The sequence below is a fragment of the Phoenix dactylifera genome, chromosome 3 (assembly GCF_009389715.1).
Source record: "Phoenix dactylifera cultivar Barhee BC4 chromosome 3, palm_55x_up_171113_PBpolish2nd_filt_p, whole genome shotgun sequence".
Classification (NCBI taxonomy): Eukaryota; Viridiplantae; Streptophyta; class Magnoliopsida; order Arecales; family Arecaceae; genus Phoenix; species Phoenix dactylifera.
Window position 1 is genome coordinate 3,182,298 of NC_052394.1, and position 14,997 is coordinate 3,197,294.

The window sequence follows — 14,997 nt, forward strand, 5'->3', positions numbered from 1 at the left end:
CAAGAAAACTATATAAACCAGAAATCAGAAGAAATGGAAGACTGCTGGATCCATAAAAAAATTCTAAAATAATAAACAGCAAATGAGACGATCCAATCTGTAGCTTGGCTCGTCTTCCGAAAGATGTGTCTGATCTGAGCAGCATGGTAGTGCTTTAACATGTGTCGTTTGTCTTCTAGAAACGGGTGCTCACCCTCTTCCTGCCCCACCTCCCGTAATCACTCGATCAGCTCGATGACTCTTTTACGACGTCCAAACTCACTCAATCCTTCTTCCACGTGCCCAAGAAAACGTTGCATTGGGATCCAAATGGAGATGGTATGGAGGTACTGCGTGGAATCTTTTGGATCACGTCTTTATCTCGTGGCTGACGATCGGTGAGTTGGGAGGCTTGGATTATTTCCGTGTCTTTTGTGGTGCCCATTCGCTTTAGAAGTTAACCCTGTCGCATCTCGAGGTAAGCCGAGCCGCTATTCCTGGTAAAACGCTAAAACAAGAAAAAATAAAAAAAAAGGTGATGCTCAACCGCTATTATATATATTGCTGCGAATATTTTTTCCCACCAACTTGACAACACATGATTCGATATTAACAAAAAAAAAAGAAAAAAAGCACATTCACAATATTGATCCACAACATCTAGTTACCTAGATAGTAAAAAAACTATACATGCAGGCCATGCCACTATAGCAGCAGTCTGAAGAGAAACGTAAAGCCACCGGTCTTTATTAAAAAATTAAAATTTACAAAAACTATTTATAAAGAATATATATATATATATATATAATAAAAAGTTTTTATAAAAAATAGTAATTTATAAATAAATCAGTTAAATTATTCAACAAACTGAACAATCTCATAAATAAATCTGCAGTCCATCCGACTCAACTGTACAATAATTATATCAAACAAATATTTTTATTGGTTTACTTTATAGGTTACATATGGGATCAAGTAACAAGACGGTTGCGGCCCTGGACCGAACCGCAAATTCGGAAAGGTACCGCAAAATTCAACCAGGTTGGGGGGCAGGATGTCGGCACAACCCACCCCCATGTTCCACGTTCCACTGTTCAAAATTCTAAAAAAAGGACCATGAGCCGGCTCACGTCTCCCTCTACTTCACTGTAGGTGGAGACCGGTCGTAGTGTCCGGTTTGGCCTTTCCCCTTCTCTCCCACCCCATGCCATCGCTTTCATTATCTCCTCGCCCCACAATTCCCACCCAAGGCGGCAGTCAAAGGAGAGTAGGAGACGATACCGTTTCAAAACCTCATACTTAACACGTTTATAGACGGCCCTGCACGCGCGACAAGCCCGCGTGCATCAATTCAATTCCCCAGCTACTCCTTGGCTGCATCGATCACTTGTTTGCTGACTACCATCCTACGGCACGTTAATTAACCTCCGAAATCTTACTCCTTCCTCTAGTAGTGCCTCGATCTTTGCATCATGCTCTCGGTGGGCGCTAGGAGGTTAGCTCACCAGGTGGGGTGACGCATAACGAGAGTCCCATGTTATAAATACGTCGTGAGATCTTGCATGGCTGCTGCACTACTATCATCACACAATCAAATTAATATCCCTGCGTAGAAAAGTTGTGGCATGCATGGAGTGCCCACTAGAGTGGCCCGAGCCCGTGGTTCCGGTCCAATCCTTGGCTGATGCCGCCGTGATCCCGGACCGATACGTCAAGCCGCCGTCGGAGCGGCCTGGCGATGCGTCCAAGGATGCGAGCGTCGATATGATCCCCATCGTCGACCTTGGTGGCCTCACCGGCGGTGCGGCGGAGCGCGAGGCCACCATGCGGGAGATATCGGGCGCGTGCAAGGAGTGGGGGTTCTTCCAGGTGGTGAACCATGGGGTGAGCCCGGAGCTGATGAGGAGGGCGAGGGAGGTGTGGAGGGAGTTCTTCCACCTGCCTCCGGAGGAGAAGCAGGTGTTTGCCAACTCCCCGAATACCTTCGAGGGGTACGGGAGCCGGCTTGGTATCCAGAAGGGTGCAAGCCTCGACTGGGGGGACTATTTCTTCCTCCATCTCCGCCCGGAGTCGATCAAGAACCAAGACAAATGGCCTGCTCTTCCTGCATCCTTGAGGTATAAATATATATATATATATATATATACACACGCGGCAGAGGCGGGGCAACTTTGCCTGGTCTCTGAGTAACGTCGACCAACGCCAGGAGCCATGCAAAATCTGCTATACTTTCGTTTGTTGAAATAGATTTAGAACAAATTACATCGCTCGATGAACTTAAACGAAGAGGGGGTGCCGGGCTGACTCATCTACAGTTTCATTCTTTAAGCTTGATATATAGTTTAACATATTTATTAAAATAAGAGACAAAAACTACTAGACGGAAACAAGAAAAAGACGAGCATTATTCTCTAATGTGTCTCATGCATACAGGAATAATGGAAGTAGAAGAGGAATGGTTATTTCCCAAGTCGTTCCCACTTTTGTCTGGCTATGATTTTTAGAATATTTCTAGTTAGGACAGCTCATGTCCATCATTTAAAAAACAACAAAATATACAGAGGCATGCATAATTAAGAGATTAATTTATTCCTTTTCTGGAAAAAACAAATGAAAAAAGAGGGACTCTATTGCAAGACTAGGTTAATTATGAATAACTTAATCTCACATAGCTGTGCCTGATATAAGTAGAATTTGATGAAAATAACTACTTTATTCTTGAATATGATTTGGTCAAAACTTGTAAACAAAAGCTACGTACTAAAATGGTGCATGTATTTAGGTAATTATATGGTCCTGTTTATACAATAACAAACTATTACGGGAAATAAACAAAAGCCATTAAAAGGTTTGCTCATAATCAGAAAACAATTGTTCACTAGCTAATATAAACTTGTTACTGAACATGCAAGCAATTCTATTACCCCAATCGACTAGTTTCTCTTTTCCTGAAACTAACGAGTCTCTCAGAAAATAAGCTGAAGTTTCATCCAGGATATTGGCTTTTGGACAGGCGTTTTAGGTTCAATTCTTGGTGGTGTATCCCCAAGTAATTGGGCCTAGGCACTCCCTTCTTTCTATCTATCCAAATAAAAATTTGGAAAAAAAAAAATAAAAGAACCGAAAAAGGGAGAGAGAGGTGGGCAAAAGAAAACACGAGGCTTTCACCGCCATGACAGGTTTAAAACTATAGACTCCTTAGGTCGAGAAACCGGGACTGTTGCATATAGTTCTTATGGACGGGTTACTAACTTGGGGTAAGGGATCCATTTTATGTTCCATTTCTTGGCTAGAATTATGAGAATAACTATGTACTGGATTCGATGTTTGAGCAGGAAAATAACCGAAGCCTATGGAACAGAAGTAGTAAAGTTGTGCGGGGTACTGATGCAGGTGCTGTCAATAACACTAGGATTGGATGAGAGCTTTCTTCAGAAGGCATTCGGGGAAGAAGAAGCCGGGGCTTGCATGAGGGTGAACTACTACCCAAAATGTCCACAACCAGACCTCACCCTCGGTATCTCCTCCCACTCCGACCCCGGTGGCTTCACCATCCTCCTCCCTGACGAACGTGTCCAAGGTCTTCAAGTGCGCAAAGGTGACGCATGGGTCACCGTGCAATCCGTTCCCCATGCTTTCATTGTGAACCTCGGAGATCAAATTCAGGTTTTCTCCCGTTTTTTTTCTTTTTTATCCTTCAATAAATCTGCATTCTTTTATTTTTTTTTGACTCGAAAAGTTGATAATAGATGCTATGCCACTAGAAAAAGCAGCAACTTAGTGCTGGTTATATGATGATGATGTTCTTATCTGAATTGCACATGCGAAGCTTTTTGTTAAGCATTTATCCTTTTTTTTTTTGTATCCTATTAACATAATAAATATATGCTCCTTGCATATAATGCATGTTCTATATACATACATGTCACGTTAACTACCAATGCAGTTAGGCCTACTCAGGTTGCACTTAACACTTTATGATTTATAATTATAACTAAGGAATGGTATTGCCTCCATAATTAAGTGGGGAGAGGGTTTTGCGAGCTCTCGTTAAGTTCTTTACGTATATAACAGGTATTTAAGTAACAATATTTTTGGCTATTATATCATCATAATGGTCATTATATAAAGAGAAAATTAACTACTATTTACCACTCTCACTAGTCATTCAATTAAAATAATATTTTAAATTAAAATATTTCTTTATATTTGAAAAATAACTCTTTTTTTTTTGGCTTTTCTAGTATATTGCCTGTTGTGGGAACTGATTAGCAATATCCATATAATAGCTATTTTTCTACTAAACTAAATTTGATTATGTAAATAATGGCTTTGAGCGAGTCCACTATTATTAGGGGATATCCGTATTTTCAAAACCTTGTTCGACCACCTTTTTTTTTGGATAATGAGATTTTTTGAAAAATATTTCCAAGATTATTTTACCCTTTTAAGTCTACAGTATGATAATTCAATATTTTTTTTTTTGTTTTTTATTTTCTTGAAGAACTAGAACAGAAGAAATACTAGCTAACATGCAATCAGAGATCAAATTAGATTCTACCACTCTGAAAACAATAAAATAAGCTGTGGATACATCACTACCCTTTTTGTTTGAGGAATCTCTTTTTTCAATTTCTATTTAATAGATGGATCTTGTGATCGATGAATATTTTCATTATTTTTTAAGAAAAAAAGGAAAAGGTTGCGGGATAGTGGAAGGTGACACATTATCCTTAATTAATTAGTAATTCACAAAAGTTGGACACGGCTCACGATGGCATGTCAAGAGTCAAGCACTATGACCATAACATCATCAATTAGTTCGTCCTCTCCAGGAGCAAGCGTAGAACGGAATGTGATTCGCATGCAGAAACCAGAAAGTAAAGATAACATCGCATTTTGTATTCCCCTCGTTTCTATTTCTTTTTTCCTACAAGTAATTAAGCAGCCTATGTGTTTTAGCTACCATCTCACTTTTTGACCAAGCCAAAGACGAGCTAGAGAAATGAAAATTAGAAACCTATGCAACAAGTTGCTGAGAAGGTGGGTTAGATCCAACTATGGTCCCTCTTTTTATGGTCCCTCTATTTTACCTTTTCTTTTATGTACCAGCTAGGGATGCAATATTTCCCGAAAATATGATTCTAAAGTTTGCAGTAATTCTTATTGTTTCCCAGCGTGATTGAGTCACTGTTTGCAACAAAAATGGTCAAATGGCTCCCTAATACTCCCTTTCGCGACTAGTGACAATTTCTTGACTTTTCTTTTCGACAATTTCCTAACTTTTGAATGCATATAATGACCCTAGCTCTTGTGATTTCATTAAGGAGACAAGATTGCAATTAAATGTTCAGAATCCAGTACTACCTGGTTCTTGCCTTTGTGTTGTTTTTATGGTTGCAAAGATTAATTCCCCCTCGAGCTCATAAAATTAGAAAGCAGCTAGAGACATTTAGGACTGTTTTAAACAGTATAATTAGTAGGACTCCAATTATGTGGCCCTCTCCAAGCTGCAATTGATCTCTGCACCATGGGCAGTGCTCATTCAATTGGAACAGTTGGCAATACTAAGAACTTGGAAATGGCAGGCATATCCTAGACGAGTCTTAATTCTGAGTGCAACGTACACCATCACCGGATAGATACACAACATTATTTTAGTTGGATTTCTTCATTATTTGTTCAATGAATGCTGCTTCTCGGGCGCTTTCGTGGGTGTTGCTCTTAGAATTATCTTCCAACATGTGACTCAAAGACGTACAGATCTTATTGTGACGTGTGGTCATTAGAGCACCTCGTGCGAACCAGCAATTTGACTTGCATCAATCCACTTCACGGGGTCCAGCTATGGGTAGATCAACAATTATAAAATAATGACACTACCCGAAATAAAATGATTTTAGACTCTAAATTGTGAGTAGTTGTTTTTTTTAGATCAACCGGGGGTCCTTTTCATGCTTGTCCTTTATAACTTGATTGCTTCAAACATTTAGGTGCATTTTTCTGGGGATAAAGAAAAAAAAAAAAACAGATAAGTGCATGCAAAATTGTGTTGGATAAACATGATGCACTTTGTTAAAACTGCTATTCTATTTACATACCTTTCACTTAGTGGTATTTCGCTTTAAGCTCAGGCAATCGAATGAAGTTTATCCTCTGTTTTGTTACCCAATGACCATACGATGACATGAATCTAATTTATCACGATCTTCTCCTTTTGCTCAACATGTTTAGGTGAGATTTTGACACCATACTTTCCTGGGAAGATTCCTATTAAAAGAGTATAAAATATGGAAGTCGTGTAAGTCATATTATTAAACTCTAGATGATCAAATTGAAGAAGACAATAGTCCAACTAAATTTTGGCCTTACATGACAAGAAATTTCGATGAACAATACTAATCTGCCAATAGAGAAACAGGGAACAGAGCTAGAATGATTTACAAATCCAAAGCATGCATCATTTCACCAATTTTTGCTCCAACAAAAGATGTTCTGTGGAGAACACTAGTGCCAAACACCAAAGTAGGGGCTATCCATCTCTAATCACAATTAATTAGGTGTTCATCTTAATTCTTTGACATTTTTTTATTTGTACTATTGTCAATTTAGCAATTTTTTTCTTCTTCTGACAAAACATAGGCATAGGCCATGTAGGTAATCAAACCTTAGTCCTTCATCTTATTATTAGTATTTTTTTTTTTCTAAGAAAGATTAATTGTGAATAAGTTATCATAACTTATAAATTCTAGTGATTTTATGTGTGACAAAGTCGAGAACTATTAGCCTAGCAGGTTGGCACCTCATCCTATTGAAATTTTGTGCCCTTCTGGAGATCCAGGATTCAATTTCTGAATATTGTTTAAAAAATATATGCGGCAAAAGCATGGTATCTGTGAGCGTGTGAGCTTATCATCATCCAACCAAAAAAAAAACCAAAAAAAAACACTCCGAGTGCGGGAGAGTCTTCTTCTTCTTTGTGAAAAAGGAGCACTAACTCTTTTTGCGGCTATGCACTTAATAAAAGTCGGGTCCAAAGAAGAATCTTGTTCCCTTCCGTCTCTTCTTTCCATTTAACTTCATTATTCTAGCGTGTTTTTCCTTTTCGTTGTTCTGGTGTTACCTACTCCAGTGGAGCATTAGATCAGTCAATTACGTGTTCCTCTTGTTGGGATGGTCTGTAATTTCTGATCCTCCTCCTTGCTCCGGCTTTTGCTGTTCAGGTTTCAGCTAAAGTTGGTGATCCTCCACTCTGTTTGGACTTTGGGAGGTCAAATTAATTCTCCAATTTTTGAAGGTGGTTTGGCTAAACTTCCTGGTACGTGCATGTATACGTACATAAGCATGTACATGCATGCATGCACGCACGCATGCACACGCACAAGTCCGTGCTGCAATAATAGAGAAGCGATTCAGTATTTCACTAGTACTACAAAGAACGAGAAAATTAATAACAGAGAAGACAAAATCCCATCACATATTTAGTATTTTCACCCTCACAGATTCAAATTTCTCATTCTTGGGGCTCGCAAAACTGACGTAAGTCCTTGATCAAGGCACTTTAGTGCACTTAAGAGACGTCTCGTTTTGAAGAACCATGCAGTCTAGTTCACGGTCCAAATCTCCTCGCACCATGAGAGGAAATTCGTGCACACATCCATTTACTTGCATGGTTGCCTATATATATATATATATATATATATATATATATATATATATATATATATATATATATATATATATATACACACACACACACACACACACATTCCAAACAAACACATGCAGCATGTGCTACAATCTGCAAACCTAAGAACATCAGGGGTCAAAGTTCTGCGTCACTTTAAATGTGTCTTTGGCTAACAATCAAAGGTTCGGTATCTTTCACACCTGTTGGGCACCAAGAAGACTAGATTTTTTTTTGGAGAAGAAAGGTACTTAAAGATTAGTTAGCCATGTTGAATGCGTCTCTCTCTTGAGGAGAGTCATTAATTATTTGAATATTTCAATCAAATTTGAGTCCCTATCGATTCACCGATCATGCTACCTCTTGAACATCATGATACAATTCATAACTTGTATTCATACAGCCTCTTGGTCATTGGCCTTGCTAATGTACATATATAGGATCCTTGGGTGTCTTCTTCTTTTTCTTTTTTTCTTTAGGTACAGCGATAGTTCATATCAGCCTAGCATGAATACTACATTTAGTATCAAAAGAAAGAAGATGACATAAAGGTGTCATTTTAAATGCCCAAAATAATATATGAAACTACTATGTAAGACTAATTTTTATGTCTTCCTTTAGGTGCTAAGCAATGCAATTTACAAGAGCGTGGAGCATCGTGTGTTTGTGAATGCAGCAGAAGCAAGGATATCCATTGCTCTTTTCTACAACCCGAAAGGTGACCTGCTAGTGGGACCTGCTCCAGAAACTGTGACCCCAGATCGACCTCCACTCTATAAACCGATGACGTTCGACAAATACAGGTTATTTATAAGGAAGAAAGGGCTATGTGGCAAGTCGCAAGTGGAATCTTTGATAGCCATGTAGCCTAAATTTTCTCTCATCGGTAGCTCTTGCACCGGTTTCTCAAGGGAAAAAAAAGGGGAAGGAAAGAGAACTTCATTTGTAATGTTTGTTTAAGATTGATTCTATCTGCCCACCATGTATCGTTTCATGTTCCTTAATTTTAATGCGAAAGGCAGTAGATTTCAAGCATGTTAATGCTTCACAAGGCTTGTGCTTATGTGGTCGCATTATAAATTAATTTCAAGTACACGGATAAATTGATAATTACAAATGTACGTCCACTCTCTTCGGCTGAAACAATTAATAGCTAAATTCTATTTGTAATGGCCATCTTGTGGCAGTACAGGATCCACTTGGCTAATTGCATGGCAAGTACTCATCTTTAATTGACTCTGCTTGAGAACACGTATTTTGGTCGAATGATGTAACGATTGAGAGGAACATGGAGGGCCCAATCAATAACATTAATATCTAGGCTATAGAAATATCTTGCAGGTGAGGTTTGAGAGTTTTTGAGCTCCAAATTTTGCTTTCTAGGCGTCAATTCGTAGTTTGTTGCAAGCGGCTCTCTAGAACGAGCTTTTGGGCGACTTTGTGCTGTTTCTCATGGGGTCACGATCCTGGGTTATTTTTTCTAGTCTTGCATTTATGTTGATTACTGTGTTGTGGATTCATGTGACTGGTTTCGAGAGAAATTGGCATTATATCTGTTGAAATGATCCACGTGAGTCGTACGATCCGTTTTAGCCTGCACGAATCATGATGCAATCAACAAGCGATTGGATCTCTCCGACGGTACGCATACATCTGCCCTCATGAAAACCGCTTCTCTCTTTTATACCATCCACGCATGGAGACCACCCAATTACGCTCTGTTGGAGTAGTAGAAAGTATGCCTTGAACCACGCGATTCCATGAGGCCGACTGATGGGAATGGATGGAGCTTTTGCCACAGCCAGAGCCACGCACATCCTAGTTTGGACAGTGATGGGGGAAGCATTCTTGTCAAAGTTTGCTATGATCTGCAATCATGTCATTGTGCGGCATTATGCCGGTCGATCACTTGATTGCATCTCTTCTTGCTCTTAATAGAATTTAGAGTGCATTTGGTTGGAGAAAGTCCCATTCCTTTATTCTATTTTGATTTCGGTAATAAACCAAACTGGTCCATATCAAATTTGATGATCCTCTTGGATTATAGTCTACACCGGACCCAACATGTAATTGTCTCTCACTCTTAGATTGTGTCAATTTAAATCCATTCTTGTAATGAATCTGAGAAATGCCATCAGTTTGCCATGGTTGGGAAGCCGAGGAATTACTGTTTATTTGTTTGTCCAGCGACTTGGTGAATTCCATGATGATGGCGTTGAACAAGGAAGAGAACATGAAAATTAGTGACTGAAACAGAACGAAGATTACAACAAGTTGAAGACTATTAAAAGATAACGCTGCCTCCACGAGGTTTTTACCAGCTGCACTCATCTACAAGGTGGAATTTCCATTTCGCTCATCATATTTGCTTTAATACGTCCTTCACCTTTATATGCCAAGGAATAGCAAAATTTCCCTACGTAGTAGTCTTTCTTAGCCAAACTCATTCCAAAGAGAAGTTGGAATGAAGCAAAAGTAGACCTTTCAGGACCCCATATCAGGTTTAAAGAAATGCAGTTGTGCGTCATAATAATTCTTTAGCAAAAGATTTTATTGGAAAAAAAAAAACTAATATATAAAAATTTCTATGAAATTCCAGATGTGGAAGCTGCCTTTTATGATTCACAAGATTTCACTGATATTTTACAGGCCAGCTTGCATGAGGCTGAGGAAAATTTCCGGAAAATTGGCACGTATATGATTGATTTGAAGAGCTAATTGGTAGTGATTATTGGCAACAAAAAACTTTTTATCTTGGGCTTAAAGAAATGCATGAGGCTGAGGACAATTGCTGCCTGAAAATTGGTAAGTATATGATTGATTTGGAGAGCTAGTTGGTAGTGATTATTGGTAACATAAAACCTTTTATCTCGGGCTTAAAGAAAATCATGTATGGAATTATTTGTACTTGTGTAATGATATCTGAATCGGCAAATGGTGCATTTTAATGTGTATGAAAAATTATTGCACTTGTTCCAGAAAAAGAGGTCCACATATAGAACGCATTTGATGTATCTGACATGGTGCAGTATTATCATTACGCCAGAGCTTTTATGCAACTCCTGTGCTTAAATATCAATAATGCTGACAGTTGGGGGATTGTTAGCTTTTCAGAGCGGCCCACCTTAGTAGAGGATTCGAGTGGTTGATTCACTGTCATGGAGACGATATTTATTTAGAAGCCCAAGCAGTATGTTTGAGCTTTGTCCCTGAAAATGTCGACAGTCGATGACGACCACCGAAAGGGATGCATATATAAAGTCCATACGATACAACCAAGCTGAGGATCACAGCATACAGTGAAGAAGATTAATGTTTCTTATGATATCTATCGACCACTCGTTCTGAGTTCAGACATGTACATTCAGTTGAAGTTGCCCATGATTTTTTTCTAGAGTCTTTCAAACGATGATGATCATGACAGCTTAGCATAGCGACGTGCATGCATTGAATCTCTCTTTCCCCATGCATGCGGAAATCACTGATGTCCCTCTTCATCGTTAAGGTTGGTTGGTTGGCTTGTCCTGTCAGGTAACGAGTTGTCGGTGAAGCTCATCCTCACAGCACCACAGATGGGAAAGAGAAAGATGTGGCTAATGCAGATCCTAATATGAGTTGCAAGGACGAAGGGGATACGTGCCGCTAGCTGCATCGAACGAATGAATGGAATCTTTCGAGCTCAAGTTCCTTGGTGATTCGAGTCCTGAAAGCTAGCACACATGCAAAGCTTGCAGCTTTCATGCAGAAGCTGGAGGAATTCTACAAAAATGATCAAGATGGACCTAACATATGTATCTGTGGATGAAGCCACATAACAGTGTTGCCATCCTTTACTTTTCTTGGCGGTCCATATATAGTCCTAGCATCTTACAAGAAGACAAGTTGGTTGAAATTTCAGAGCCTGAATCACATTGTTTGATGCATGACTCTTATAAGAGTTGGCGAATATCATGTCAGTCAGTCTTTCGTTGCTTTTGGCTTTTAATTTGTCTGCTACCCAACTCTCTCCTGAGAAGTACTGCTAGTTTCCAGCAAGCAGGCATATGGCTGAGAAGAAAAAAACCCTCCAACCATGGCATGACAGAGAGGCCTCCTGCCATTGTTGTTAAGACTGTTGCCTAATTGCCCATTGTAGTGTACTCCACAAGCTTATTATTTGGTAGACTAGTGCTTTCGCGGTTTGTTGGACTTAGCCATTGAAGCATTTTAGCTTCTTTCGGCTGGTCAGGTGGCTTTCTGAAGGATATTTCTAGAGATGGCACATAATGATGATTCAGTCCAAATTTGAAACTAGAAAATTTTTCTAGTTGCTAGAAAGAGAGGCAGAGGAGAAACACTAAATAAGGCCTACCATAGCCAAAATGGATCAATGGAAGCTATGGTGGCCAATTGCATGTTGTCTGATTTGCCATCAATATGAAGCAACTGGTTCTACATAACCATCATTATCATATGAACCGTTCTATATTTTAGGGAAAGGAATTCCTGTCTGTGTACCAACCGAAGTTGGTTTTAATTATAGTTGCAGACAGATGTGCTCATTCTGCGGTCCTAATAGAGCCCTAAGATCAGTTAAAAGAGCCTATTTTGTCATAATTTGAGGACATCAATACATACATACATACATACATACATACATACATACATATATATATATATATATATATATATATATATATATATATATATATATATATATATATATATATATATATATCATTATTTTTTGTTTGTGGAAGTTTCTTTCCCTTGGGGTAATTTCTCGTTATGGGGTTAGGTGCAGTCACAGAGGTGGCTTTGAATTTGTGCTTTGGAGCATGATCACTTTGACATGCACCAATGAACTGCTGATCTAGCATTATTCTCCAGGCATGATTTTTTAAAGGTCCATGAGTTGCCCTTACCCCTGTAATGGAGGCTTCGATCTTTGATCCCATCCACAAACTCAAGTTGATCTATAGTGGGTTTGGGTTTGTGTCCGTTCAGATAAAACTGCCAATTTACTAGAAAAGTCCTGATGGAATCTAGTGCATTAGTGCTCGTATGAAGACACCAATTTATTAAATGAGTGGAGTGTTAGGTTAGCAATTTGACCTGTCATATATGTATATATACACATATATACCCATCTTGTATCGAGAATTGACCCCCTTACTAATCACATTTACTAGTCATGGCAATGTCAGGAATGATGCAGGGTCTTCGGTTCGGAAAGCTTGGTTCATGGTGAGCCGGCTCGGTCCGCTCGGCATGGTTCTTGGGAAATAAGATAGAATTGACCCCCTTCCCATATAAAAGCTTTCTCTGTTTTTTTTTCCCCTTTATTTTTGTTTGGCAAACTGGAAGTGATGACCTGTTGCCCTCCTGAATCCTGATATAAGAGACCTTTCGAGACGAGCATAGCGACGGTGTGCCTCCTTTGTCAGTGACAGATCGAGTTCTTCATGATGTCAGAAATCGGGATCTATGTTTGGAATAGCAAAGATAGGATAAGATATGCATGGATATTTGACATCGAAAAAAAGGCTTCACCCTACCTAGTAGCCTGGTACACGGGCATATATCGACGGTCAACCTCGTGTACTCCATTAATCCCTGGCTTCCAACGGGGTCAACGAAAAAAAAAAAGCTTCATATTTAATAGTATTTTGAAAAAATAAAAAAGAATATATTTATAGAAATAAGATTTTTATATTTTATATATATATATATATATATATATATATATATATATATATATATATATGTGAGATATGGAAAAATTTAATTCTCACGTGCTGAAAATTAGAATATTTTTTTTTCAAAAGTGCTTAGCTTTTAGATAGAGTGATGCAAAATCTTTTTCTTGGTTAAGGACATAATACATATTCTACTTCTCAGAAAAATAGATACTCAATCAAACATGAATCATTCTGAAATATGCTACATTTCCGTAGTCAACAAAAATATATCAACACCACCTTTTCAGGCATCATATACCCGAATATCAACTTTTTAGAAAAAAATATTTCAATGAAAAAATATTCTATAACAATCCAGAATTTTTTTTGTGCTTGTAGCCCGGCCCAAAGAGGCTAGGCCCAATAGCTTAAACGTGCGATGTATGTGAGGGGCGGAGGGAGGAAGACTCCTTACCCGGTTAGGAGTCTCCTTACCCCCTGACTTCGACGGACTCTGGGAGGCGTAGTTTCGAATGAAAGGGACGTGGAGTTTATGCAGCTAATCATTAGTTAGTTAGCTATTTCTTTATTTTGATGATACTGATGGATATCAAAAAATTTGTAATTAAACTTGTTGATGATCTAATATTTGTGGATTGATTTAATTATAATTGTTGGTATTGTGTGAATTGTGTTCATTTCAGGCCTAGCATATTCTCTAGGGCTCTGCTCTAGGGATGTGCGGCTGTGTGATGTGCCCAAGCTCGGGTGTTGGGTTTGGGGCGTGACATATTCTTTCTGCAAACTAAACGAGCTTTGAAGATTTTGGAGGATGTTGGAAAGTCACTCGTGACCATAGGGTACCTATACTTGATGTAGGGAAATATAGATGAAAAATACTTCGGGGCATCTATTATTCCCCAATCTTTACATCCGAAGGAAGGACTTCCTACAACTTCTCCATGCTATCAATGTCAAGGAATGGCCTGATGCCATGCTGGGGAAAAAATCTTAAGCAGCCTAGTTCGTCGGAGAAGACAGAGCAGGACGCATTTCAGTATCTGAGTTTGGTTTCAGCTGAGAGTAATTAGGAGTTTCAGTGGCTGGGATCTGATCTTCTTTTCTTTAGTATAGCTGTGCATTCTGTCTGTAGTTGTTGACTTAAAAATGTTCTAGGCCAGTGCTCTGTTTGAGGGGTGCTCGGGAACCAATCTAGAATTCCATTATGTAAGTTCCCAAATTTGCTCTCCCTGTACTTCTTAGAGTTATTTGTAGCTCTATGTCCCTCATTTCATTTCATGAATGAAATGTGAGGTGTAGCTTTTCTACCGTCTTGTCCCTCCTTTTAAGATATCGAAACCAATATCTCCTAAGAAACTAAAAAATTCACATAATATCTTCCAACCAGCTTTTTGGTGAGTCTTTGAGTTGTTATAAATGGTATTAAAACAGATTTGGCCTATCATATGTGAACTGAGGAATACCACCGCATGGGTTCATTTAGATTGACTACGAGCTATGCTTAATCCTATATGGGTTATCATCCAGAAGAATCTGGATAGTTTTTGGGTGAAGTTGAATACCTCACATGCCCCAAAAATATCCTGGAGGCAAGCATAGATCCCTTTCACTTGGGCTAGGAGGTCTATCTATGTCTTTGTTTATCACACA

The 14,997-nt window shown here is 38.9% G+C and overlaps 1 protein-coding gene across 1 annotated transcript; it reads left to right on the forward strand.

Moving 5' to 3' along the window:
- The first annotated feature begins 1,567 nt into the window (after window positions 1–1,567).
- On the forward strand, window positions 1,568–8,836 carry LOC103709552 (probable 2-oxoglutarate-dependent dioxygenase At5g05600). Its single transcript, XM_008794978.4, has 3 exons — window positions 1,568–2,096; window positions 3,315–3,645; window positions 8,288–8,836. Exons 1-3 carry the CDS (start codon window positions 1,609–1,611, stop codon window positions 8,531–8,533), a joined length of 1,065 nt encoding a protein of 354 aa, XP_008793200.1. The 5' UTR covers window positions 1,568–1,608; the 3' UTR covers window positions 8,534–8,836.
- Window positions 8,837–14,997: the final 6,161 nt, after the last annotated feature.